This window comes from Parambassis ranga, chromosome 24 (assembly GCF_900634625.1).
Source record: "Parambassis ranga chromosome 24, fParRan2.1, whole genome shotgun sequence".
NCBI classification, from domain to species: Eukaryota; Metazoa; Chordata; class Actinopteri; family Ambassidae; genus Parambassis; species Parambassis ranga.
Window position 1 is genome coordinate 13,413,438 of NC_041043.1, and position 26,813 is coordinate 13,440,250.

At 41.5% G+C, this 26,813-nt stretch overlaps 1 protein-coding gene and 1 non-coding gene across 2 annotated transcripts; both read right to left on the minus strand.

The window, feature by feature from the left end:
* Positions 1–2,745: 2,745 nt before the first annotated feature.
* Positions 2,746–26,082, minus strand: opn5 (opsin 5). The gene is made up of 7 exons (XM_028397667.1): positions 25,933–26,082; positions 19,242–19,388; positions 15,188–15,307; positions 6,846–7,016; positions 5,417–5,751; positions 5,104–5,345; positions 2,746–2,965 (listed from the first exon to the last, which is right to left on the minus strand). The coding sequence occupies exons 2-7, from the start codon at positions 19,372–19,374 to the stop codon at positions 2,899–2,901; spliced, it is 1,068 nt and encodes a 355-aa protein (XP_028253468.1). The 5' UTR covers positions 19,375–19,388; positions 25,933–26,082; the 3' UTR covers positions 2,746–2,898.
* trnac-gca (transfer RNA cysteine (anticodon GCA)) lies at positions 3,331–3,402 on the minus strand. Its single transcript has one exon. It is a non-coding gene; the product is annotated as a tRNA-Cys (tRNA).
* Positions 26,083–26,813: the final 731 nt, after the last annotated feature.

Genomic DNA, 26,813 nt, shown 5'->3' on the forward strand with positions numbered 1-26,813 from the left:
AATTTTCCATCCTTTCACCCACTAGATACTGGAAAAAAAACGTGATCACTCAGTTCGGAAAAAAGGGTGAAGTAAAGGTGCGCTACACTTTTAGAATTAACACCTTCATAAATGACTATGAATCTTACTCAAATGTTATTTATGTGGTGTTAATAGGACAATATTCTGGTAGCCATTTCCCTCCAATTCTAGTCTTTATGCCAAGCTTTAGGCTAAGCTAACAGTCTCTTGGCTATAGCTTCAATCTGGACATGCAGATTTTGTTTGATGCATGCATCTAATCTACATGGAGACAGAAAAATAATAATATTATTTCTGGCTACCCCCCCCCCCCCCCCCCCAAAAAAAAAACCCAACTTAAAACGAATGCACGATAAATACATTGAAAATGGTCCCTGAATTACAGACAAATCTTCCTTTGCCCTGTTTGCACTGAAAGAGTGAGACAGATGATTCGTCTCGGTGATTATGTGAGGATGTGAACAGCAGACTGTCATCTATGCATATGATGAGTGTTATTATAACATGCACTCATTCTCTATTCTCGTGACATAACATCTGTTCAGCTCAGGGACACAAAAGCTTTTGATTAATGCAGCAAAATCACAATATTGTCCATTTATTTTGTCCTAAAAGGCCTCAGCCGCAGTTTGGCTGCAGTGATGCACCATCTCATCGCATAAGCTACTGTGCCTTGATGTATCTGCTGTATACAAGCCACAAGTGTAGGAGTACAAAAGACGACAGCCTGTACAAACAGTAAAAACACAACATTGCTTTACTGGACACTCCAACCTGATTTGACATGGCTCGTGTTTTATATGTATATATATAAATATATATATATACACTCAACAAAAATATAAACGCAACACTTTTGTTTTTGCTCCCATGTTTCATGAGATGGACTTGAAGATCTAAACTTCATTCCAGATACACAATATTACCATTCCTCTCAAACATTGTTCACAAATCTGTCTAAATGTGTGATAGTGAGCACTTCTGCTTTGCTGAGATAATCCATCCCACCTCACAGGTGTGCCACATCAAGATGCTGATCTGACATCATGATTAGTGCACAGGTGTACCTCAAACTGCCCACAATAAAAGGCCACCCTGAAATGTGCAGTTTTGTCTCACAGCAAAATGCCACAGATGCCACAAGCATTGAGGGAGCGTGCAATTGGCATGCTGACAGCAGGAATGTCAACCAGATCTGTTGCTCGTGCATTGAATGTTCATTTCTCCACCATAAGCCGTCTCCAAAGGCGTTTCAGAGAATATGGCAGTACATCCAACCGGCCTCACAACCGCAGACCACAAGTAACCACACCAGCCCAGGACCTCCACATCCAGCAGGTTCACCTCCGAGATCGTCTGAGACCAGCCACTCAGACAGCTGCTGAAACAATTGGTTTGCATAACCAAACAATTTCTGCGCAAACTGTCAGAAACCGTCTCAGGGAAGCTCAACTGCATGCTCGTCGTCCTCATCGGGGTCTTAACCTGACTCCAGATCGTCGCCGTAACAGACTTGAGTGGGCAAATGCTCACATTCGATGGCGTCTAGCACGTTGGAGAGGTGTTCTCTTCACGGATGAATCTCGGTTTACATTGTTCAGGGCAGATGGCAGACAGCGTGTGTGGCGTCGTGTGGGTGAGCGCTTTGCTGATGTCAATGTTGTGGATTGAGTGGCCCATGGTGGTGGTGGGGTCATGGTATGGGCAGGCATCTGTTATGGACGAATAACACAGGTGCATTTTATTGATGGCATTTTGAATGCACAGAGATACCGTGATGAGATCCTGAGGCCCATTGTTGTGCCATACATCCATGAACATCACCTCATGTTTCAGCAAGATAATGCACGGCCCCATGTTGCAAGGATCTGTACACAATTCTTGGAAGCTGAAAATGTCCCAGTTCTTGCATGGCCAGCATACTCACCGGACATGTCACCCATTGAACATGTTTGGGATGTGCTTGACCGGCGTATACGACAGCGTGCACCAGTTCCCACTAATATCCAGCAACTTCGCACAGCCATTGAAGAGGAGTGGACCAACATTCCACAGGCCACAATAGACAATCTGATAAACTCTATGCGAAGAAGATGTGTTGCACTGCTGAGGCAAATGGTGGTCACACCAGATACTGACTGGTTCTGAGTCCCCAGACCGCCAATAAAGCAGAAACAAAATGCACATTTCAGGGTGGCCTTTTATTGTGGGCAGTTTGAGGTACACCTGTGCACTAATCATGATGTCAGATCAGCATCTTGATGTGGCACACCTGTGAGGTGGGATGGATTATCTCAGCAAAGCAGAAGTGCTCACTATCACACATTTAGACAGATTTGTGAACAATGTTTGAGAGGAATGGTAATATTGTGTATCTGGAATGAAGTTTAGATCTTCAAGTCCATCTCATGAAACATGGGAGCAAAAACAAAAGTGTTGCGTTTATATTTTTGTTGAGTGTATATTCATGTAATTTTGCATTTCAGTTTCATTGAAAATAAATCCATCCTTTGAAACCTGAGTTGTGCCGTCTTTTCGAGAACAACACTGCGATCCATCAGCGAGCTGTGTGCTTATAGCATTGACAGACAGCATGTCTGTAATACTGATAAAATAAAGTCAAGAACCTCACACAACATGTCACTGTAAAAACAACGCAACTCCACAGACTGACAAAAAAAAAACCACAAAAACAAAAAAACCCGTAACGGGACAGAGGGGTTTCCAAATTAAAAAAGCTAGGGGTAGCAGTGACAAATGTGAGCGGTTGTTAACACCACGACAACAGGCAGCGTGGACAGCGAGGACAGGGAACAAGGTAAAGTGTGCAAAGTAGGTCAAAGAGGTAAGAAGTTCGCACAGTTTAAAGTGTTTGTCTCACATCTCGATGTGAGCTTCTTTGGCTGCTGGGGGGTCCTTTAACGATCCAGTGATGGTGTAAAACCTGCAAGGACATAAAGACAAGAGGAAGCGTCACACAAATGTACACTCCCCCCCGCCAGTTCGTCTTGTGTGTTACCATCAAGCTTACCAGCCGTCTCTGTAGTTTCAAGCGTGTTTTTGGCTTCAGGGAATTATTTAGGGTTTGAAGATCGCCTGTTTTTGAGTTTTTTTTTTTATTTTAAATACTTTAATAATCCCAGAGGCCTTAAGGCTGCTCCCAAGCAGTGTTACACCAGTCAGTGCACTGGAAGTGCCTTGCCCAAGGACACACAACAATGACTAGGGCGGAGTTGGGATTGAACCACCAACCTTCCGGTTATTGGACAACCCTGCTCTACCACTGAGCCATTGCAAAAATTAGACACCAGGGGGCACCCAGAATTGAACTAGGGACCTCTTGATCTGCAGTCAAATGCTCTACCACTGAGCTATACCCCCTAAGCCTCAGCCTATTGTCACCGTAGCTCATCTGACTACAGGTTCACAGATTCCTACCCACCTGCCTTGTCCTCTGGTACTGTTGTTGTAACTGACTGACCACCTGTGTACCGACCCCAGCCTGAACAAAACCTCGCCTCTTGTCTTGCACTTGTGTCCACTCCACATTACACCAGACACTGACACTACCTCCACACTAACAGAGGTAAATCAATTTTCATTTACCCAATCACTAATGCTTGTCAACAACTTGACAACATTGCTAGGCACTTGACACTGATCGGCTAATCCCATGGCCATCAGTGGACAGATTGCTTTGAAGCGTTTTTAATGCTGATTGCCTACACCCTCCTTACTATTACTATTTATTAACTGACCATGAATGCATACATCCACTACGATATATGTTTTGTCGTCCTTGACAACATCAACAACCTGTCATGTTTGTTCTCTGTATGATGTTTGCTGCATGTTCCTCTCTCTCTCTCTCTCTTTTATCCCCTCTGTCCTGTCTACCTCTTCTTCCCCTCTTTCACCAGGCTATCAGCAGGAAGGTTCTCATATGAGCCAGGTCCTGTTCAAGGTTTCTTCCTGTTAAAAGGGAGTTAAGAGGGTTCAGGCTCTGGCTCTCTGTAAAGTGCTTTGAGACAATTTCTGATCGTAAAATGTGCTATATAAATAAAATTGAATTGAATTGAAGCAAGAAGCGGCCAGTTTGTGTCCTGGCAGCATCAGTCATCTTGTCAAAGTGGAACTAATAACGAACCTGAATGCAGGCAGCACGCACTGACTCAGATTGGCCATTCACATTGGCTGTGTACACTGATGGTTGGCAGCCAAAGAATGAGGCCGTCAAATATGTCTGGAAGCTGCAGCTCATCTGAACCTCACCCTGAATGTGATTCACTTCTGTTGAATAGCTCTACAACTGTGTGTGTGTGCCTTTTTCAGTCCAGGGTTTGAGTGGGGGAATTCTGATCGTTCAACAGTTTATAGGTATTTGTTTTGTCATTGTTGTTCAGTTGTTATCCATTGGTCACAGACAGACTATGACGTGCATAATTTCAGAAAAATATGACCTGCGAGGGGTTTTGTTGTGGTTACAGCAGTTTGAATTGCTGCTTCATGTGACTTGCCCAAGAGGTATTTTTAACCATGCAAACTGCAAGCAAGCAGTCTTTCTAATCATTTTCACACATAAACTCAGGAGACTGCTGCCAGTTCACAGGTGCAGCTCGAGGCAGAGATACGTATCATCATTACACAGGCTTTACTGAGCTGGCAGAATGAAGTCCAGTGTTGTTGAACGTCACCCGTGTGGACTCTAATCTAGACTCTAATCTTTAGACTCTAATAACTAAATATACACAGCTTCGTATTCTCTTTGTCACCTCCATGTTGCTATGAGTCTATGTGCTGTGGGTTCAGTTGCCTGCTTTTCTCTCTTGGTAATATGTTTATATGTCTTTGTCCAGTTAATGCAGTGAGGAGTTAAGCTCCAACTTAAGCTTGTAGGTTTAGGCACATCTCATTACTTAAAATTAGGTCAGAGAGACTTTTATTCAAACAGACACCATATATAGCAAATGGGGAGCAGCAGGCAGGCAATGAGGATACAAAGCACAGACGGAGCAGTGGCAGCAGGTAAAGAGCAATAACAAATGAATAAGGCGTAAGGTGATATGTGAAGACGAGTTTTACCTTGATGTTCTAAAATGTCTGCGTTTCTTCATGACCTGCAAACAGCAGGACGTGCATGAGTATTTTAGGTCCACCAGCTGGTAGATAATGGGGTTGTACATCGCTGAGGACTTGGCCAGCAACGTAGGAATTACAGACACAGGAATGGGCACAGAGTCTGGCTCGCCAAACGCTGACACAACAGACACCACTGCATAAGGGATCCAGGCTATCAAGAAACCCGCGCAGATCAACATGGCCACCTGTGAGAGACACGGTATTCAGACCACAGAAACAGCCATGTTTTGTGTAGGAGGAGAACTGTTACTGTCACCTTTGTGAGTTTCATCTCAAGGTTGTGGTTGTTTTTGATGCGAGCGTCAAAGTGTGAAACTTCCTTGGTAGAGGACTTGACCTTGAAGATGATCATGACGTAGGAGAAGACAATGATACCAGTGGGAAGAACAAGGCAGAAGAACAGGATGGCCATGACGAAGCTCTGGCCAGACACGGAGGCCTGCGCCAGCCACCAGTCCAGTGTGCAGGAGGTCCCGAAGGGCTCCGGGGCGTAGTTACCCCAGCCGATCAGGGGCATGGTGGCCCAGAAGGCTGCATACATCCATACAAAGGCCAGGCACAGGAACGCGTGGTGGCGCTTCAGCCATGTGCCTAGAACAAAGCACAGACAAATGACAAGCGTACTTCAGATTCTGACGTGTTCTGATGTTTTACATCAAGATGGACTGCCGAACTATTCTCCTTCACAGTAGACAACTATTAAAAATTCAATTTTCTCTAAAATTAGAACCTTCATGCATGGCATTATTTTATCAAGCAGTAGTAAATCATGAGTTTCCACTTTAAGTGACACATCAGTTCACATAAATCACAGCTGTCAACTGCAGAATTTGTCTCAGCCAGACGTGCATAGTAAAGTAGATGAAGGTTCATGAAAATGAACTTTAGGCTTTAGTTTGTGTGGTTTGCTGTGTTCCTCCCAGTTTTAGTAAACTAGTTTCTAAGGAACACACATATGCTACCTTATAAAGCGGGCTGAGCTTCATCTTCATCTCACCAATAGTACATTCTGATTGTATAGCCATTAGCCTGGCCAGCCATCCTGAATATTTTTCTCCTCTATACAAAGAATTAGTCTGCTCTCTGTGGATTTGAGATGGATTTCCAGGGAGCAGTACCAACAAATGCAGAATAAACTCCATCTGGATGTACTCGGGCAGACACACACAACCAACCAGAGAAACATGAGAAACAAGCATGTGACATAAGCAGAGCGACAACCAGACTGGTATAAAAAAGACATCCAAAACCTGCAGTGTAACCCAATTAAACTAATGTTGAACATAATTGAATAATTCAAGGCTTTAGTAGGAGAGTAGAGAGAGCCCCAGTACCTGAGTACAACAGATAGGGAGTATTGAGTGCTAGCCCAGTTTTAATAAAGCCTAAATCCAGCCAGCTAGAACACCAATGCTATGATGTAAACAAACTATGATCCTGTCACACCAGTGTCACCAGCACTAAGCTCCATGTGACTCGTTTGATAATGTATTGACGTATTTTGTGTCACCAAAATAGACATGATAATCTATTGTGATGTGTACACATAATATATTTAGGTTATCTAACCAAACACCCTTTCATTTACAGATGAGGAACCCATTGTCAATTTCAGTCGATCAATCAATACCCATTTTGCGCTACTGGTCTCATAATCTGTAGGTGGAATGCTAAGACGGCTGTACCGTAGCGCAGATGGCAGATCTTGAGGTATCGGTCCAGGCTGACCACAGTCATCGTGATGAGGCTGCCACAGCCAAAGAAGAAGCCGGCCCAGCCGTAGAACTGACAGCCCGCCCAGCCGAACAGCCACCGGTGGGAGAAACTAGAAACGACGAAAAAGGGCTTACCTGTTACTGCGAGGACAGAAAGAAGAAGGGTGGAGGTGAGAAAGAGCAAGTGGAGAAGTAACAGAAGAAGAGGGTGAGAAGAAGATGAAGACAAAGACAAAGGTGAAATACAGTGTGTTTACAGAAGTAAGAAAAATACACAATCATCCGATCAATGAATATTTCAGTGTAATGAGCACTCAGAATATTCCCACTGACAAATGTGTAATAACCATCGAATACACACAGTTTGTTGAGTTGGGCGTGATTTGCTGCTTCACTATACCACCCATAATAGAGTCTTTTTTCTAGAAGATAAATGTGTGTAATGTTAGCTTGTAATTTTTAAAGTGAACTTCCCATTAGAAAACCTGAGGGCTGCTCAGCGTCTGGGACAGCGATGAGACAACCCATTGACGGCAAAACAAGAATGCATGTGACACTTCTTGTGACAACTTGTGGATTCTTTGTTGCTGAACACCATGAAGGCAAATGTGAATTTGTTCGGAAATACCCTTCACATACAAAAAGGGTTGAAAAGCTCATCACAAAGATCCAGTGTATTCCCTGAACCACAGTGTCTTACTGACTGTTGTGGTGTGTGTGTGTGTGTGTGTCAGATTGGGAAACTTTTCCTGGAAAGCCCAAATCTCAAGCAGCATGAATGAGATAAACATCAAAGCCTCGAGGCGAGATGGCCGACACACCGAGCCAAATGCTTTCTTGATATAATGGAAAAGAAAACAGTTGGGGATGTAAACAGCATTTGTATGTTGTGTGTGCAAATCAGGCATTTGCACTCTGGCTGCAGCTGCTGATTTCTATGTAAACAGACATTTGGCAGTCAGGTTGTGACCCTGTTTCATGAATGGCGTCAGAAAAAAAGGGAAAAGGTGAAATGGATGATGCAGTGCTGCTTGAAAATGCATGTGTCCTGTAGAATTTTCTACATTTTTGCATAAATAGGCTTCTGTGGCCTGATGTTGGAGGGTTCCTTACAGGAACTGCTTGTTTCAGGTGCTTTCACTTGAACATTCCAGAACATTAACTTGTTTTATTTTTTTGTTCTTTTCACAGAGCAGTGACTTTCACCTTGCAGCTCAGTCATGCTCAGTGTTCTCCTGATGGTGGATTAGACAATATGGGAGAGGCCATAGAAACGCTGTAACCTTGTGGCCTATAACAAAACTTGTTTTTGGAGTAATCTTTATTGATAGAACACTCCTGTGGAGGATAACAATGGACCTCCCTTTGTACACACTCTGTTTATCAATGGATTTGTGATGTTTGTGTAACCTTTTCCAGTCTGATGAGCAGCAATAACTGTTTTTATGAAGACCTCAGAATTTTTCCACAAACACATTGTGAAGCTCAAACTTTGATAGATCACTGTTGTTTAACAGGGCACTCACTGACATCTTCTATTAACTGAAAACTTCTTAAAAAAAACATCTAATTTGCCCTTCAAATAAAATGCTAGTTACTGAGGTTCACATACATTTTCACTGACATATATGTAATATAGTATCATTTTGGAATACTTTAATTTCATCAGTTTGATTTGGGTTCTCGTCTGCATGGCAGCTAGCTTGTCGCAAGATTTTTACATAACAACCAATCTGTTTTGCCAGGTCTCCAGCTACAGTATGAACTTGGTTCAGATAAGAGATGAATCATTAAATCATGAATATTCTTTACAAACAGCTTGTCCTTTCCAACCACTACCTAGGACAATGTCTCGGTTGGTTTTCGTTTAAATTGTTATTTTTACTTCTCCACAGACAGTGGTGAGTCCTTTCACCTTAGGAGTTCCCCAGAGGTCTAATCTTGGTCTAGCTCATATTTCTAACTGTATATGCTGTGTGAAGGAGCCATTAAAAAGCACATTGAATTGCCTAAATGCTTTTAAAACCTTCATCTGAAAGGACAAAGGCTTTGTTGACATGCCCCTGGATGCTGATCTTAACGGCCGGTCCTCAGTTCTTCAGGTACACACTGTAAGTGTTTGTTGATTTTTTTGACAGTTAACACAGTTGCAGAGCCAGCTCCCTTTAGCTTAAGGTTGTGGCAAAGGTTAAGAAACTCCTTTCCTTCTTAAAAAGGCGATTAATGCTTTCATCTCAGTATAGATGACCTGCGACCTGATTCCCACTTAGTCTTAACTGATCTTAAGATTTTGTTGTTAATTTTCATGTATTTAAATGGAATCGCCTGCTTATCTCAGAATGAAGAGGGATACTGCAGTTACGAGGCATATTAGCAATTAATAAGATACATATATTAATTTCACAGGTGGAGCACATCATCACTGTGTAAGTCCCACTAATGGGCTTAGGTAAGGAGCAGGTCAGGTGGGGAGGATTATTAAGGATTATAGCAGTGAGGATGATGAAGTATTGTGCAAGGGATGAAGAATGTAATTACTTGTATTTTTATTTACATAATTTTCATTTTAATAATGTTTTTTAAATCACATAATAGCATGTGAAGGTGGATATTTCTAAAGGCTTACAGGTGGTGTTTATGTCATCAGTGCTTAAAGATTAACATGAGTCACGCCTTCAACCAGAGTCCATCTTATTTAAGTGCTTCGTGACACACATGGATTTCACCTTACATCATTCATATTTCATTTTCTGGAGAGGATGAGGAGGATATATAATAAAGTTGAACTTCACTTTCAATCAACCTGTCAAGTTTAATAGTTCACTGAAGAACTGTTATGACAGCAGGAACTAACGGACCATCATAGGTGCGACTTGAACTGACTGTCAGGGCTTTTTCAGGAGAGAAAAATACCTCTGAGCATCTCTGAAAATGGTAATAATAACTTAGCTGTACAACAAAATCAAGACAAGAACAACAGTGAGTGGTTAAAATACCATCCAGTGAAATTCATAAAATAAGACAGGAATTGCATTTTAAAAGCAGAATAAAATAAAAATAGATAAGATAAAACCAGGGTGATAGCATGAAACAATGAAGCAATAAAGCCAATAATAAAATGCAATAATGTAAAACAGTAAATAACGAGGGGTAGCATGTAGATAGTGAAAAGAAGAGGACCCACTATGGACCCCTGGGGCGCACCACAGGACAGCGGGGGCGGACACTAAGGATGTGTCACCCAGTCAATGTAATTACCTTAAAAAACAAAACTAAAGTTTTCTTTCTTTCTTTGGTGCAGAAGTATGTGCTTTCATTATTTCAGAAAATGTTGATATATATCTATGGTGTTGTAACCAACATATTAAAAAGTTAAGGATATTGTGGTGTTTTTCAATCATATAATAAAACTGCACAAAAGAAAGAGATTTGAAATGAGGCTTTACACCACTGTTTGCACATTGATCTTTTTTTTTAAAGGAAAAAAATAAATGCTTTTTTGATATCGCCCTCTAGTTAATATAAGCAATAAATTCCTCTGTCTGGGCTGTATTATATTGCAATGCCATTATTACATGCGGAATGCACAAGCCTCTATCAGCTCTCCGTTCCCTGCAATCTCCTCAGTATTTCTTTCAGGCCTTTTGAGGCCTGAGCCTCATTCAGGCTCAGGCCTAGCTTTATCCTTACAATCACTCCAGGTCTTCCACTATCAGCTAAAGCATCAGCCCCTATATGATTTATATATAGTCCATATGTGAGAGAACTCTTCTCGAAAAGCATCGGTATAAATTCATGTGTTTCTCTCTCACAGGTAACAGTAGTTAGAAGATAATAGATAAAGATGACTGTACAGTTTCCTCTCTTCATTACATCCATAATGATTGTGGATTTAAATGAGTTCTTCTGTGTGAAAACACTTCACCCAAGCTGAACACAGAGCTGCACTATTACCACTTTATATGCCAACATTTAAGCATCCAAGGGGGAATTATGGAACAAGGAAGCACAATGCTGTGACATCTGAGTGGTCGATGAATAGATATGCACACACCATTGCTGCATGTAACCTTGCAAGAACACACATAATATCCTCTGAACACACATAGAAAGTCTTTCATTGGGTGTCCAGCATGTTAGCAGCTGCTTATGAGGTGATAAGCAGATTCTATAGATTTTTAAGGTCATATGCAACATCTCAGTATGATTAGATTATTATCATATACATACATATTTGACATGCTAGCATTCTTGCATTTGCATGAATGACCAAGTCATCAAGTGCAGGAGATAGAATAAGACGCATCCAAGGGTAAATGTTGAAGGTAGGGTAGGAGATTTTGAAAACTCAGTGAGAGTCAGCCAGATTTGCAAAGTAAACACACGCCCCTTTCTCTCGGAGCTCACCCCGAAGCCACGCCTCCCAATCACATGGAAGCACATTACCTGAAGACGAGCTGCGGTCTGTGACTTCGGCCATCATGCACGTACCTCTCTGGTGCACGCAGAGCAGGAAGAGAGGGACAACCAGTCAATACTCCGCGCAGGGTCCACCCGGAGGATTGGCTGATGTTTTATAGCTTCCACAGATGATTCATATTATTCGTTTTAATGCAAAACTGCCGAACTAATCAGTTGCTATCGGATTGTAAAGAGAAGTTACGCTAATTTAACAAGAAGTGCATCAGAATGAATTCTCCTACCCTACCTTTAAAGGAAACAGATTTATAGACATCAGAGAGCCCAAATTGATGCTGAATGTGCAGGTCCTTTGACTCCTGGAAAAGCAAATGTCATCATGTAATTATATTATTATTATTATTATTCTATTAGTGGTACACTACCTTAATATTAACCATGATCTGTTTCTTGTTCTATTTCTTAAATCAATCTCAGCAAGTCTGTCTGATTACATTAGAATAGCAGCCAGCAATGCAAACCCTGTTTTTTAATCTATAAGGAATGAGAACTGTGGAACAAAAGGCAATCATTGGACCCTGTTGAGGAATTGAAGGTTTCTTCACTAATCCAATCAATATTTAATGTGTTGTTAGCCTACCAGGACATTCTGACCTTGAAGCCAGCTGTTGGAAGGAGCCTTTAACTTAGTTATTTATTTATTTAGATCAAAACTATTCAGGGATTCTTAAAATGTCATCATTGACGTCACAAGATATGAGAAAAAGGTTTTTTGTGAGCTACTGTGCAAGTAGCTGCCCGGGGAAACACATGGGCTGATAACACAGCTTTGTTGACTTTCAAGGCCACATGCAGTGTTTGGAAGGATACTTTTAAAAAGCATTCAGTTACAGAATACAGATTACATTGTCCTAACATGTAATCTGTAATGTATTCTGGATACTTGGATTCTATTCTATTCTATTTAGAGACAGAAACCGAACATAATGATGTCTAAATAATATCATTTTTAAACTATGCAACCAAAGCTCATTTAACACACTGAATGGTGACTGAAATGATGGGATATCTTATCAGTACTCATGAATTCTAAACCAACTCCCTCCTCCGTTGGGTATGAAAAGGCAGAGCTTTAATAAAGCCAATGAAAAGAAATCACACAATCACAAAAAAGGCAAAACACCCAAACAACAACAGGAGGGAAAACTCTAGGAAGTGAAACTTACAAAGATACACAAGGGGAACAAGCCTTTCAAAATAAAACAGGAAGTCCAACAAAACACCAGAATACTAAAGAAATGAGACAAATCACATATTTAAATGAAAACAAACAAACTGTGGACATGACACAAAAAGATAATGAATGATAAACCAGACGACAGACAGACCACTCCATTAGTCCAGAAGTGGAGTCTGGTATAGGGATGAAAATCACTTGTATAAATAAATGATTTGATAAACATGCTTGTAGTGACCTCATGCATGTATGGAATCTGAGTGAAAGAGTGTGGAGGAGCCAGATGCCAGTTTATAGCCAGGAGTGTACAAGGACAACTGATTAAAAAGGGGCCACAGCTACATATGAATAAATAAATACAGAATACAGAAACATCCTCATCATAGTAATAGACTGCCTTCTTTCTTTACTCCAGTTTAACCCCTAATCACTGCATAGAGAATAAGAAGATTAATCGTAGCACAGTTTCACCAGCCTTGGTAGTGAGCTTCATACACACATATTCACACATTCACAGTGGATACTATAGGGTCATATAGATCAGACACACTATGAATAATAAATACAACAGGAAAATATAACATGAGGTCGATATTTCAGATATCTCTCTCTGGCAGAGGTTCGTTCTGATGGTAGCTGAAAATGGCAAGAACATTAGAGGAGCGGTTTTCCTTGTAGAATATGATTAATATTATGAATTTGTGTGTTTTAGGATGATCTTTACCCCGAACCCTTACTACTGTTTAACTGCCTAACCTTTGGCAAAAGTTGTTTTTTTATGTCAAATGCAGTTGGGAGAAAATTATTATCGGGTAATAACAAAACAGCTCATGGTGTCAGGGGGACTCAAACACTGGTCTCTTAGTGATCTCCACCATCCCCCTGTTACATCGACAGCTTACAGCCATTGTGTAAACCTTCTTTGGAATGGCTTCTCTTCAGCCAACCGTCTCCCTCACCTTCTCCTCCTGCTGCAGCGGTCCGTATGCAGTAAAACCAGCATATATTTACATAAATCTTCCTACCATGTTTCACAATTGACCATGAAATGGCCATGGTTTCAAAGTACATACTGCATGAAAATTAGCTCATTTTCATTGCAAACACCTGAACGGACGGCTGCTCAAAGTGTAGACCAGCCCGACGTTCAAAATTAAACATAGAAACACAGTCTCTTTAAAGATTAGGAAACAACCTGTGTTAATTTACTTAGAAATATGTGAATCTAGTGGTAGCATGAAATGAAATTTTCATATTTATCATTGAACAAGTTCCATCCACGTGTGTAGCTATTATTACACTGACATGCATTTCAGGGCATTCTAGAATAGTCGGGATAGTAGTGTAGTGGCATTTACATGTTGAGGTCAGGTCAGGAAAGACGAGTGGTGGTGTGACAGTGAAGAAAAGGACACTTTGCAAAAGACTGTGAATCCAGAGAGTGCTGCCCTGCTGGAAAATGTGGAGGAGGCTATTATTTATAACATTGGTGACAAGCAAGAATTCTGTACCTAGCAAGCTTGTGATATTAAAGGTAGGGTAGGAGATTTCATTCTGATGCACTTTTTGTTAAATTAGTGTAACTTCTCTTCACAATCCGATAGCAACCAATTAGTTCGGCATATGAATCATCTGTGGAAGCTATAAAACACTAAAAACATCAGCCAATCCTCCGGGTGGACCCTGCGCGGAGTATTGGCTGGTTGTCACTCTCTTCCTGCTCTGCGCACCAGAGAGGTACGTGCATGATGGCCGAAGTCACAGACCGCAGCTCGTCTTCAGTGTAATGCACATCTATGTGATTGGGAGGCGTGGCTTTGGGGTGAGCTCCGAGAGAAAGGGGCGTGTGTTTACTTTGGAAATCTGGCTGACTCACTGAGTTTTGACCTTTAAGGGTCAGTTTAAAGTAACTGAGGAGCTGCTGTCCAGAATTTTAGAAGGAAACATCTCCAAGACAGCAAACACACAGAAAGATTGATCAGTATTTCAGTTTTACATATTCATACTACCATCAGCTATAGACTTGATGAGGAAGGAAGGAACACGGGAATGTCCTGTACTTTATACAGATGGCTGAGCAGGGATAGTGCTCCCAACAGAATTTTTGAACTTTTCATGTCGGAGGTAAGAACACCTTCCTGTTACGCTTAATGGAGGAAATGGATGTACACATTCTGTTTGAAGCTGCAGGAGCAAAGCAATTTCAGTGTAACTTTCTCTAAGAAACTTCGTGATGAAAATATTAAACATAGATGGAAGTCATTGTTCAAAACTGTACCTCCCTCTGATAGGAAGCAGCCATTAGTTAGGTTACTGTTGAACAATGGCAGACTACATGGATGGAATGACATCATGTACACTCTCTGTCTCCAACAGCAATTATCTGAACATATATTTATCTTTTTGCATCTTTTATGCAGTGCATGATCATGGCTTGAATAGAGACAGATTGAAATTGAAGATTTACTAAATGTATCCACTAGTTTTCTCCATAAAAATGGCAGACATTAGTATGGCAGGAGAATAATGTGTGAAAGGCAGATGTTGATGTGTGCATGTGATACAGTATAAACCTGAACTGACTTGATGCAGCGCAGAGTCTTCCAAAGTTGACAGCAAATCATTACTGGTTGTCATGCGAGTGATCATAATGTACCTGATATGCCAAAATCAAAGATGGCTAGATTAAGGGTCATCAGCTCCGGAGGCTTCAACTTGGTCTTGCGTTTGATGGTCATATAAATGACGTAGCCATTTCCTGTTGCAGACAGGATTCCTGTAAGAGAGAGAGAATGAGAGAGGTAATGTAGTACAACGCTAATGCTAGCTGCTAGATGAATCCAAACGGATGGCTTCTGCTAAAAACAGTACAGTGGTGCGGACTTAAACACTGCTGTGATGCTTTAGCAGCTGCATGGTTGCTGAGTTCAGGTGTGAGGCAGTTATCAGAGCTCCTCAGCCTGATGCAGCTGCTGGGAGGATAATTAGTGTAGTGAGACTGCGCGCACACACACACACACACACACACACACACACACGGTGCCGTAAAGCTACAGCGAGCCGGGTAATAATTCTCTGTGGAATATGTCAACTCCAAGCAACCCCTATTCTCATAGCATGCACAGAACTGCAGGCACTTCCATTAAAAAAAGAGCTAAGCTAAATCTAAAGCAAGAAAACTTTAATTTTTGGTGCTATTAGCATAACTGTACTGTATGTCTGCAGTTTAATTATTAGAGTCAGAGCTCATAACAATTCTGCTACCTAGTCAAGCAGTATTAATTATCTTCCTTTAATATGAATCCAGGGATTCACAAACACAGGGAGGAGAGGCCGTGGTATTTCCTTTATGCAAAAAAAAAAAACAATCAAAGAAAAGAAAATCAAAGCATAGTCAGGAAAGAAATCCTGTTTTGAGACATCTTAAACTTCTCCATTGGCAACAAACCTCTCTGCTCTTTTCTTGGTTACCATGGTGATGCCTTAAAAATGACCGCTACTGTTGTATGTATCTATTAGAGGCATTCAAAGTGAAACTATGTAGCTTTCCCCTTAGGGCTGCAACAAAGGACTATTTTGATAATCGAATACTGGAATAATCGGAAATCGAATTTTTTCCGATTATTCGGATCACGCGTAAATGCCATGGTTTTCCCATAAAGGCGGCGGTTGTCATTGCTTCAATCCGCGACCTCTTGCACCCAAAACGTCAATCATCCCGCTACACCACTAGCCAGACAATCATTCTCCGCTGCAAATGTGTTACACTTGCATGCCATGCAATGACGTCACTAACGAGTCATTGAATATTAAAAAAAGTTGTCGATGCATTATGCCCTCGAATGTTATTCAAGTACTCGAATAATCGTTGCAGCCCTATTCCCCCTTGAAATCATTCTTATTTTTATTTTTTTTTTTTTATTTTAGATACTGTATTAATCCCAGAGGGAAAGTCATTTTGATGGCTTATAAACTCAGAACAGTGTGAATGGCCTGTGTGGGTCTGCAGTATCTGCATCAGCACTATGTAACACTGTGTTTTGGGTGAGAACACACAGGTAATTGCACATGACAGCAAATATCAGGGAACGTCAGCAGTGTAATTAACTGCAGATTTCAATTTATGAAAATTGTAAATGACAGACCTCCATTTCCTTTCAACACTTAATGCACATAGATTTTATTGTCATTGTGAAAGTGGTAACTGATGATTATCTCAGCAGCAGCAGCAGCAGCAGCAGCAACACATTTAGCCCATCAAATCAGCACTGACGTCAGCACGTAATGGCCCTGACACTCTCTATAACAACTAAATCGAATGAGGCAGGAATGCAGCAGTTTATATATCTTTGATCCACAGCGTCCCTCAGAACAATCAGCATGTTGTGTCCAATGAGAAGTGACACAGTGAAGGTTCATTGAATTCTGTAGATAATTAGAAAAAAGAACAAGACTGTGGGAGCTGTTAATATAAATGTAAAATTAAAGTGAATCAAACCCATCAGTTCTTCTCAACATCTGTGCAGCATGTGTGTGAATCCTCCAAATGCAGAGTTCATGACAGGTGTAAACTGCTCATAACCAGCTTCGCCCCCCTCCATACATTCCTGTCAAGTTGTAAATTAGCTGGTGACAAACACAAAAGTGACGACCTGGAACATCGAGTGACATTTACGAAGCCCTGATGAAGGTTGACAGTTTCATGCAGCCTGGAGTCACCAGTGTTCTTGGTGTGCTGTGCTCACTAGAAATACCAAGGGTGGCATGGGGGTCTGTCAGACCTGTCCACAGTGTTCCTGCCTTTCGCCCATTAACAGCTGGGATAGGCTCCACCTACCATATACACATATTGTCCTGGTGATGGGAGGACAGGTGGAAATAAGCTCAAAGTTCGAACCGATCTACACCTACACAGACATCAAGACACATCCAAACCAGGCAAGTTGGAGAGGTTTGATGCCTCCATGCATCAGCCCGCTGACCTGGCTTTGACTGACTGCAGCCGAGGTTGGTTCTTCATCTTCATCTTCATCGTTCAGTCCAAGAGAAGGCAACAGATATACACACACTGCTGCTGCACACAGGTCAGATACTGTTCATTAACAGAACACTGTGCAGTTCTGTCTGAGTTGTGCTATGATGTGCTCTTTCTTGCGTATGACAGAGAGGTTGTGATTTTGGCTGCGTCTTTTTGCGTTGGACAGGTTTTACGTTCTGGCTGGAAACTGTCAGCCCTGCTTGGGTTTCATATGCCTGACTAAATGTGAGACCAGAACAAGCTAGTGAAATGTGGAAGCTGAGAGGAAGTGGTCCGCTCTGGGGTCTGCGGGTCTCCTGAGACCTCCAGGGGGATGTTAGCAGAGCACGTTTCCCTTTCTTCTGTTTTTCTCTTTTTCTCCTTACATTGGGCAAAGACAGGAACAAAACACTACCTCTGTGCAAAGGACTTTGTTTCTTACAATAATCCTCAGAGCCGAGAAAAGATCAAATAAAAACACACAAGGAAAAAAATGCTAACTTTCTATGATTACGTTTTTTTAAATAATAAATGATCAAGGGGAGAAAAGGATGAATTGCTACACAGCAAATGTAGCTAATTATAATTAAAAACTTGTCAGCAGCCTTGTTTTACAGATAGAATAATCAGCATAACTAGATGCTGATAAAGTGCAGCCACCTGTCATTCAGACAGGCATTTTCTACACGGCTGAAATGGAAAACGCTGCCTTCACTGCATCCTTTCAAATACGCTAATAGTTAGGTTTAATATATTTCATACCTGATAGCATACAGGTTATATTTAAAGGCACATGCGCTCATGGAGCATCATGTTTTTGGCCTGTGCAGACCTTTCACTTCACTTTCAGTAAAGTGGCACGTGAACATTTTGAGGTCTGGTATGGATGAAATTCCAGCTGCCTCAGAAGGTCCACCAACCCCTGAGTGTCAGGGATAATATATATATATATATATATATATATATATATATATATATATATATATATATATATATATATATATATATATGAGCCTGTGTTTGCAAACTACTCACAAAATGAGTAATCATCATTCTACGTGCTTCTACGTCCACTTAACGTCTGGCTCTCTCCATTCCCTCGTGCTGTAAACAGGGCTGCTGTGACCTGCATTATATGTCTTTGCCCCCCGTGTGTTTCTCAGTCTGATTATTTTATCAAAACCATTATAGTAATCACTGAGGGAAGAACGTGGCTTAGGTAAGCACGTTATGTGTACAGATTAGAACCATGAAAAGCTTCACACATGTAAACAGTCTCCGTTATGTCCTCTGAAGACTCATAAAAATCCTGAAATAATTCCAAGCTGTTAAACAGATGTTGATCTAAAGTCCTTGGATTGTTCATTCACTTCACTTGAGAATCGAAAATCCAAAAATGAAATATGTGATTTCTTTATTTGTTTACTGATTTGATATGAAGTAACTGAAGTCATTATCTTCTTTTACCGTCATTCATCTTCTCATCAAGTCTTGATACGTGTACCTGCCAGGAACCCAGAGACAGTTATGTTTTGTTTCATCCTACATAACATGACATAGTCACATCATTTTGAACTCCAAACCTTAGAGACAGCTGCTTCCTGTGTACACCTGTGTACAGTTTAATTCTTATAATGGGTCTGATTGCAGAAAAGCGGATGATTACAAAGAGGTAAGGAAGGAAGAGACTGACCTATGATACAGATGTAAAATGCTGCGATGATATCCGCCTCTCTGGAGAGCCTGGAGGCGAAAGGGTCACCACGCAGGAGATAATGGGGGACGTACGAGGAGTGCTGCCACGTCTCGTTCTCCATCACCGCCATCAGTGAGGAATGTCCTGTGAAGTGGAGGAAAAGGCTGAAACAATGGAGGTGCTTCCTCTGATTTAATCAGGTACACAGCATGGATTTTTCTTGAAGTACTCTCAGCACAAACACTGAGTATAATCCATGAGCCTACACTTCAGCAGGCTCCACAATCCTCGCGCATTCGATCAGAAAGGGATCACAAACAGAGGAGGAACCCACTGCCCTGTGATTAGGATTGCATGTGACAGGTGGCTATTAACCCTTCGAAGTGAATGCACGGACGAATGGGCAATGCCAATGCCTCCGTGACATGTGAACCGATGCTTAGATTTCAGCAAAATGTCCATTTAAATTGTTGGTTTGTGTTCAAAATCAATCAAGTTTACTTTTTCAAATGGCAGTCCAGCTACACACACACAGTGTGTGATTCAAACAAATCAATGAAGCATCACCGCGCTGGCTCTGTGGCTTATGAGTCAAATTTGATTGATTTTCTAAATCAACAGCAAAAACATTAACACGGCCATCTGCAGCTGTATTCATTGTGTTTATTGATCGGCACGAACGACAACCTCAACCTGCAGCTCCCCCACACGGCCTCTAGGGGGCAATCCCCATAGACTTCCATGTTAAGAGTTTCCAGAGGAATTGACACACTGCAGATAATTCACACGGTAGTTGAACAGCTGTTTAAATGCTGAATGTTTTGCATAATTAGGAGTGACAGATCACAAGCTGCCTGCTTACACCACCACCCGCTCACCACAGCAGCGTGTTTATTTACAGTCTGTGCTGTGCAGTCACAAATCATGCCACCCTTTACCCATAGGGGGCAGCAGGCTGGCCCAGCTGGCCAACAATTTGATGGATGTAAAATTTTGACTTTCAGTGTCTGTTTATGGACTGAATTTAAATAAAGTCAATATATATTCTATCAGGGCACCATTCAGAGCATCATCACTGGCTACAGTGTGGTCTGGAGGCTTCACTGCGTCCTGCACTGCACGGTGAGTGCAGCCAGCAGCATCATCGGTGCCCCTCTGCTCTCCCTCACAGACATTTTCCACACCAAGTGCACATCAGCACTGTTGAGGACAACTCCCACTCCTCACATCTCCACTTCAGCCTGCTGCCTTCAGGGAGATGGTTCTGAAGCCTTCAGGCTCGCTCCACAAGACTGTCAAACAGCTTCATCCAGCAGGCTGTCAGGGATACTGAACTCAATCCACTACCTGCCCCCTCTGCCCCTGAGCCATAACTCTTCCACTCAGGTTTGTACACATGCAATATCATTATTGTATAAGTATATATGTGTGCAGCAGTGGCTCAGTGGTATGTTGTGTGTCCTTGGCGCTTTACCTGCATAGCCTATAGCTCTTTGCTTAAGCAATTTCCCCATTGTGGGACTAATAAAGGTTTCCTTCTTTCTATATGGTGCTGCAGTGGTTAGCACAGTGCTGTGTGGGTTTACTCCAGGTGCTCCAGCTTCCTCCACATTCTAAAGTCGTGCTTGTTAGTTTAATTGGCGACTCTAATTGTCTGTGTATTCTGTCCTGAGACAGTTTAAGGCAAAGAATAAGACAAAAAAAATCCAATTATCAGACTTTTTCGAGTGATCTGATTGGTCTTAAACTTCTCTGCTCTCCTGCTGCTTGCCACTGGCTCAGTGCAGCTCTCTATTGACTGTTTTAAATGCTTTGTTTATTCCCAAATGGTTTCTGCCTCACTGCCTCCAGAAGAACGCATCCAAGTACCAAATACTTTAATCCATATTACTTTTGCAGGAACTTCTGATAAGATAAGATAAGATAAGATAAGATAAAACTTTATTAATCCCGAAGGAAATTCTTGTGCCAGAGGTATCAAGTTACATTAAATGCAGTTAAGAATGATGTGACAGTTCATGTGTCAATTCATGACAAGATGGAGCCTGCAGCTATTTCTTAACCAGACAACCGTTAGTCTGACAGGACAGTGAGGGGAGGCTGTTAGTACAAAATAAAACAATACCAGCAAACAAAGGAGCTACAGTTTCATCAACTTAAAGAGAAAATATCCACCCTAAAACTACCAAATCTCTAATAAATTATTGGTCAATTATTGGTTCTGCCCTCCTCTGTGGAAAACAGAAGCCATGATTGAATCACTTGTCATCATTACTTTGATTCAAGAAGTTTTCTTGTTCAGTTAATCTGATCCATTTGTTTCTCTGTTCTGAAAACCTGAAGCATCTGCAGCAAACATCTGCTTCTTTGACTGATGAATGGGAAGGATTTGTGTTTTCAGAGTTTTATTACTAGAAGCAACAGGCAGCTGTTTCCACCAAACAAAGCCACATTAGCCCATAGAAATCAAAACATTCACACATCCTACACAGTCATCCGATCCACTGTCATACCACCGTGCTGCTTGGTTCAGTCACAACGTTTATGAGCGATGTCTTTAAATCCATACTAAGAATGTGACAACATCTGTGGAGCTGAAGCCTCCTTCTTGCTCAGTTAAGTGTGAACACTTGAGTGCAAACAAAAACATTCTTTGCACTAACGCAGCACTGATCTTTGGCTGCGTGGCTGTGTATGTGTTTACAGTACCACAGGAAGCAGCTCAGCAGAATGTGTGGGATCAGATAAATTGTGATACGTCCACATGCATTATGTGCAGATCACACGTGTGTGTGTGTGTGCACATATGTTATTTATCGTTTCTCTCTTTTTGTGTCTTTTGTTACATTATACACTTTGTACTATTTACTGTCTTGAAATAAATCAAATCAACAATAACATCATTATATTAAAAGCCTGCCTCACCTCCTCAGAGGTGTGTATGAACCCATCTGTTTTTATCACAGTTATTAACATTCAGACCTTTAGAGTGTTATTTGTGGAATAACCAACAACAACACACAGCTGCTTGCTGGTGAATTCTGCTGAAAGATGTCTTTCAGCTCTGCTTTAAACACAAAAGACAAACTACAACAACATACAGCACGGCTAGGCACACACATGGAATGTTTGCCATGTCATATTGTGTTATCATTTCAATCTGCTGATCAACAGCTTTTATTTTGGTAGGTGGCTTGCCACATGGATGAAAGTATGTGTACACAACGTGGCAACCTTCGGGGCTCACACTTAAAGCCCATGCAGAAGTGTCAAAACTTGTAATTCACGCCGCAACCACTGGGGGCTGGCTCCAAAAGCGAGTCATTTCCCATAGACTCCCATGTTAAAATGTCCAACTTCACAGCAGAAGTAAACATGTTTACAGCCTAGTACAAAAAACCATTCTGGTCTCAAATGATAGGTTCCCTTCTAGTGTCAATTGTACCGGGGGGGGGGATTTTTTTACAACTCACTACTTTTAATTATATTCGGACTTAAAATTACGCATAATTATGGGCGTCGCCGCTTGTGCGACAGGTGGTTGCTGAATCAACGCAAGTTTCCTGCTTCCATGATCGCCCGCCCCCCTAAACTCCGCTCGTGCTCCACCTCTTTGTCCATATTTGGAGTTTTGGCGGACGTGACTCTGCCAACATGGCGGCAGTCAGCACGTCCCGGAGCCTCCCACCGAGCCTCAAAACGGCTCTTCAGAAACAAGCGGGTGACGTCACGGAAGCTCTGTCCATACTTTTTACTGTCAATGGTGTACACGCAGCCACCATGTGTTTCTAGTTGCCTTTCCAAACCATTCAGCATCTGTAAAGTCTGATGGAGGGTGATGAGGTCAGGCACCCTGTGGTCCTGAGATTAAGAAAATCCTTTCTTTGAGTTTTTCTCTGTGTACCAAATGCACACACACATCATCTAAATCCTTCCTAGTTTTCCCACTGCTCTGTCCATAAATATATATTGATTGATTAATCATAGAAAATTGATCATAACGCAAACCATCATCAACTGCAGAGCTAGTAGACTGCAGCATTAAGATTTTGGACGCAACATGTATCAGCTCAGAGAACACTGCACAAGCACATCACTGCCTGAGGCACTCATGAAGAAACATCTGAAGGAACTGAAGAAGCCACTCGGGGGAGTGGCGAAACGCCTTCAAAACAAAATCAGCAGAGTCCAGTTGCCTCGATTTAAACTCTAAAGGAACCGTTTCTCTGGTGTCCATCAAACAGAACACAAACACTATACAGTATATCCACATCATCATCATCTATTTCAAATGTTGAGAACTTTGTGGCCTTACACACACAAAAACAGCTGGCAGATCAAATACTGTTAAGTATTTCTTGACATATATGATAAATATGATAATAAGAAACAAGAACAATGACACTAATTAGCATGTGAAGCTAACACCGCAGCTGGGAGCTCCACACATCCACAGTGTGAGGTCTTAAATAAATAACAAAGACATACATCACAGAAAACTCTGATCAAAGGGTCAGCTGGTTTATAATCCAGTTTTAGCTCCAGTCAATTCCTCTGCAAAAATAAATATGTATTAATCCACCCAAGAAAATAGTCCCCAGCAAACGTATTCTTACGAATCATAAAAATCTGGATAGAAAATTGTAATTAATAATAAAATATTGGAGGATTTAAGGTAAATTAGATGTTTGTAATTGTCCTTTGTTTAAGACAGAGCCTTTTAAAATTGACCCTATAACATTGTTTATTAAGTATTAGCCTTGATTTGTTTTTACATGTCATCACCTTTTATTCAGACAGATCTTTTTTTAAGTCTCACTTCCTTCAGAGCAGTTTATTAAGTTGGCATTGTGGACTAAGGGCAAACATGGAGGACAGTTATGTCTTTGTTGCAGTAGGACACACCAAGAGTTGTAAGGCAGCGGTTCTAACTCCTGACCTCTGCCTGTGAATGAGCGCTTTCACATCTCTGCTTTTTCTTTATTATATTGATATTAAATTAAACAGTCAGAGTGGAAATAAACTATAATACTGTGTTCTGTTCCCACGTCTGTAAATTGTCTGTCTAGAAAAGCTATGAAAACAAGAACAAGATCAAGAGACAGTGACCCGACGCTGTGGGAGAATAAGAAAGCTGATAATGAGGACAATGTTCACCTTTAAATGGTGTGGTCAGACTGTTATTCCAGGTGTTCATGACTTAAATCAACTCTCAGAAAGGATAATTTTAAGGAAATACACATTAAAACATTCCAATAAATTAAGGTCTGACATGGTGATTCCAATTTCAGCCAATGCTTCGCCCCTCACCAGAGGCACCCAGTTACTACTTTAAAGGTAGAGCAGGAAGAGAGTGACAACCAGCCAATACTCCGCGCAGGGTCCACCCGGAGGATTGGCTGATGTTTTTAGTGTTTTATAGCTTCCACAGATGATTCATATTCTTCATTTTAATGCGAAACTGCCGAACTAATCGGTTGCTATCGGATTGTAAAGAGAAGTTACACTAATTTAACAGAAAGTGCATCAGGATGAAATCTCCTACCCTACCTTTAATAATCCCATCAGGGTTTTTTTGCTTAAGGGTGCCTAGCAAAGTGAGCCACACTGGAGGCTATGCAGGTAAAGTGCCTTGCCCAAGGACACACAACAATGACTAGGGAGGAGTTGGGATCGAACCATCAACCATCCAGCCATCGGACAACCCTGCTCTACCACTGAGCCACTGCTGCCCATCATGATATGATAAGTATCTACACTGGGGGAGGTGAGTGGGCTCAGGTGGGGCCCCGGTAGGAAGGTCTCCTACTGTTTTTGTAAACTTTGTCACTGCTGGTTGTCGGCCCTCAGAGGCCCCCCTGTGACTGTCATGGGGCCACACTTCTGCCCATCTGTGAGACCAACAAAGACCCTCAAGGTCATGTAATCTGGAATAATCCAGCTGTTCAGAGCGTTTTTAGAGGTGAGGAGAAGGAGGTCATGATTTCAGGTTTCAGAGCTTTTCTACACCACAGACATTGATTTCAGCAAAGAACACTTCGACGCATGCTCACAGCAGACCTCTGCTCTGTGATAATGTTCCTCACTTCTCTCACAGGATCTGTTCACTTCTTTAGAAAAATAAGAACAAAATACCAAACTGTTTATGAGCACAATTTGGATCTGAGAACTTGCCAACACATATAAAACCTCCGAAGAGCAGCCTGAGCCCGATCACATCATGAAAACTGTGCAACATGTTTGACCGTTACATCACAATGACTTAACAAACACAAAGGATAAACAGGTCATCATCAGGAAATACATCATGTATGATCTGCTGTCACCTGAGTATAAATAGATTTACATTAAAAAACATATGAAAGAGGGATAGATTGAGGTCAAATGAGTTTGTTTACATTAAATATGAACAGTATTCTTGCTGTAGGTTCTGCTACATGAAGAACATTACATTTTCCCTTTAATATTTCATATTTTATTTAAGGTGTTACTGTTATGTGTACATTTCTGTCCTAGTGTTAGACTTTTGTGCATAAAATTACAATATTTTAACTTATTTTCATTTGATGCTGTTTTTTAAGAGATGATACAGTGATTCAGAAACCATAAAATGATGAAACATAAACATGAAATAACCAGAAACACGATGAAGAACGAGTTTAAAGTGAAGGTTCGGTTTGACGCTCACCTGCTGATCATCGGTCATCAGTTCATTCCGCACGTACAGCGCGTTAAAATCCACGCACAGGCCGTGAAAGAGGCAGCTCAGACACAGCAGTGGAAACACGGAGATCCTCGCGGAACGCTCGTAACTTGTCTGAGCCTCGGAGACGCTCTGACGCTCCGCCGGTGAATCCAGCAGCAGCGAGTCTGTCAGCTCCAGCCAGGACGAGCGCCTCTTCCGGTCAGACCTTTCAAAATAAAAGCCACACTTCATTGATTTTCCCCAGACAGACAGACAGACACAGGACAATGAGTGATGTAAGAGGACACTGTCACAAAGAATGTCTTTAATTTGATTTAGTACTAATTTATAGTGTTGTGTTTGCACGGGTCAGAGGTCAAATTTAAATTGCTCTTTTGAATTCAGCACCGCTGGATAAACATAAAGCTGCATTTGGAGCTGGGGTCACAGCTTCACCTACAGGTGGCAACAATGATTCTATGATTATTTGTTGTTATACAGTTCAGTTTTTAGTAGAATTAGACCAAACTAGCTGACGTTCAGGGAGTGTGGGGTTTACAGGACCCTCCTAGAAGCCTGTTGCTGATGTGACTGGGTGACTTTTAAGTGATAGTGTTACTACTATCACCATATAGAAGAAGCATCTACATAAACTTAGTATTTTTCACTATTTTCTGCAGGCGCTGCAGGTTTTATTTTGAAAACCTGCTGCTCTACAGCTTGGAGAACAGATGGAGAAACAAACATGTGTGTGTGTTATTGTGATATCACCAGCTTCAGAGACAAGGCAAAGCTCAAACCGGCCACATGACATGACCTTCAGGCGTCATCGTCTTTTGTGCAGTGTTATAAAAGCCAAACCTTGAATGAAAAGAAACATGAAG

Bases quoted from the DNA above. Each gene is read 5' to 3' on its own strand.
- opn5 (XM_028397667.1), bottom strand. From the start codon at position 19,374: ATGGCGGTGATGGAGAACGAGACGTGGCAGCACTCCTCGTACGTCCCC. The intron at 15,308-19,241 runs GTCAGTCTCTTC...TCTCTCTTACAG, and splicing joins ATTTTACATCTGTATCATAG to GAATCCTGTCTGCAACAGGA. The intron at 7,017-15,187 runs GTACATTATGAT...CTGTCCTCGCAG, and splicing joins CTTTGATTTTGGCATATCAG to TAACAGGTAAGCCCTTTTTC.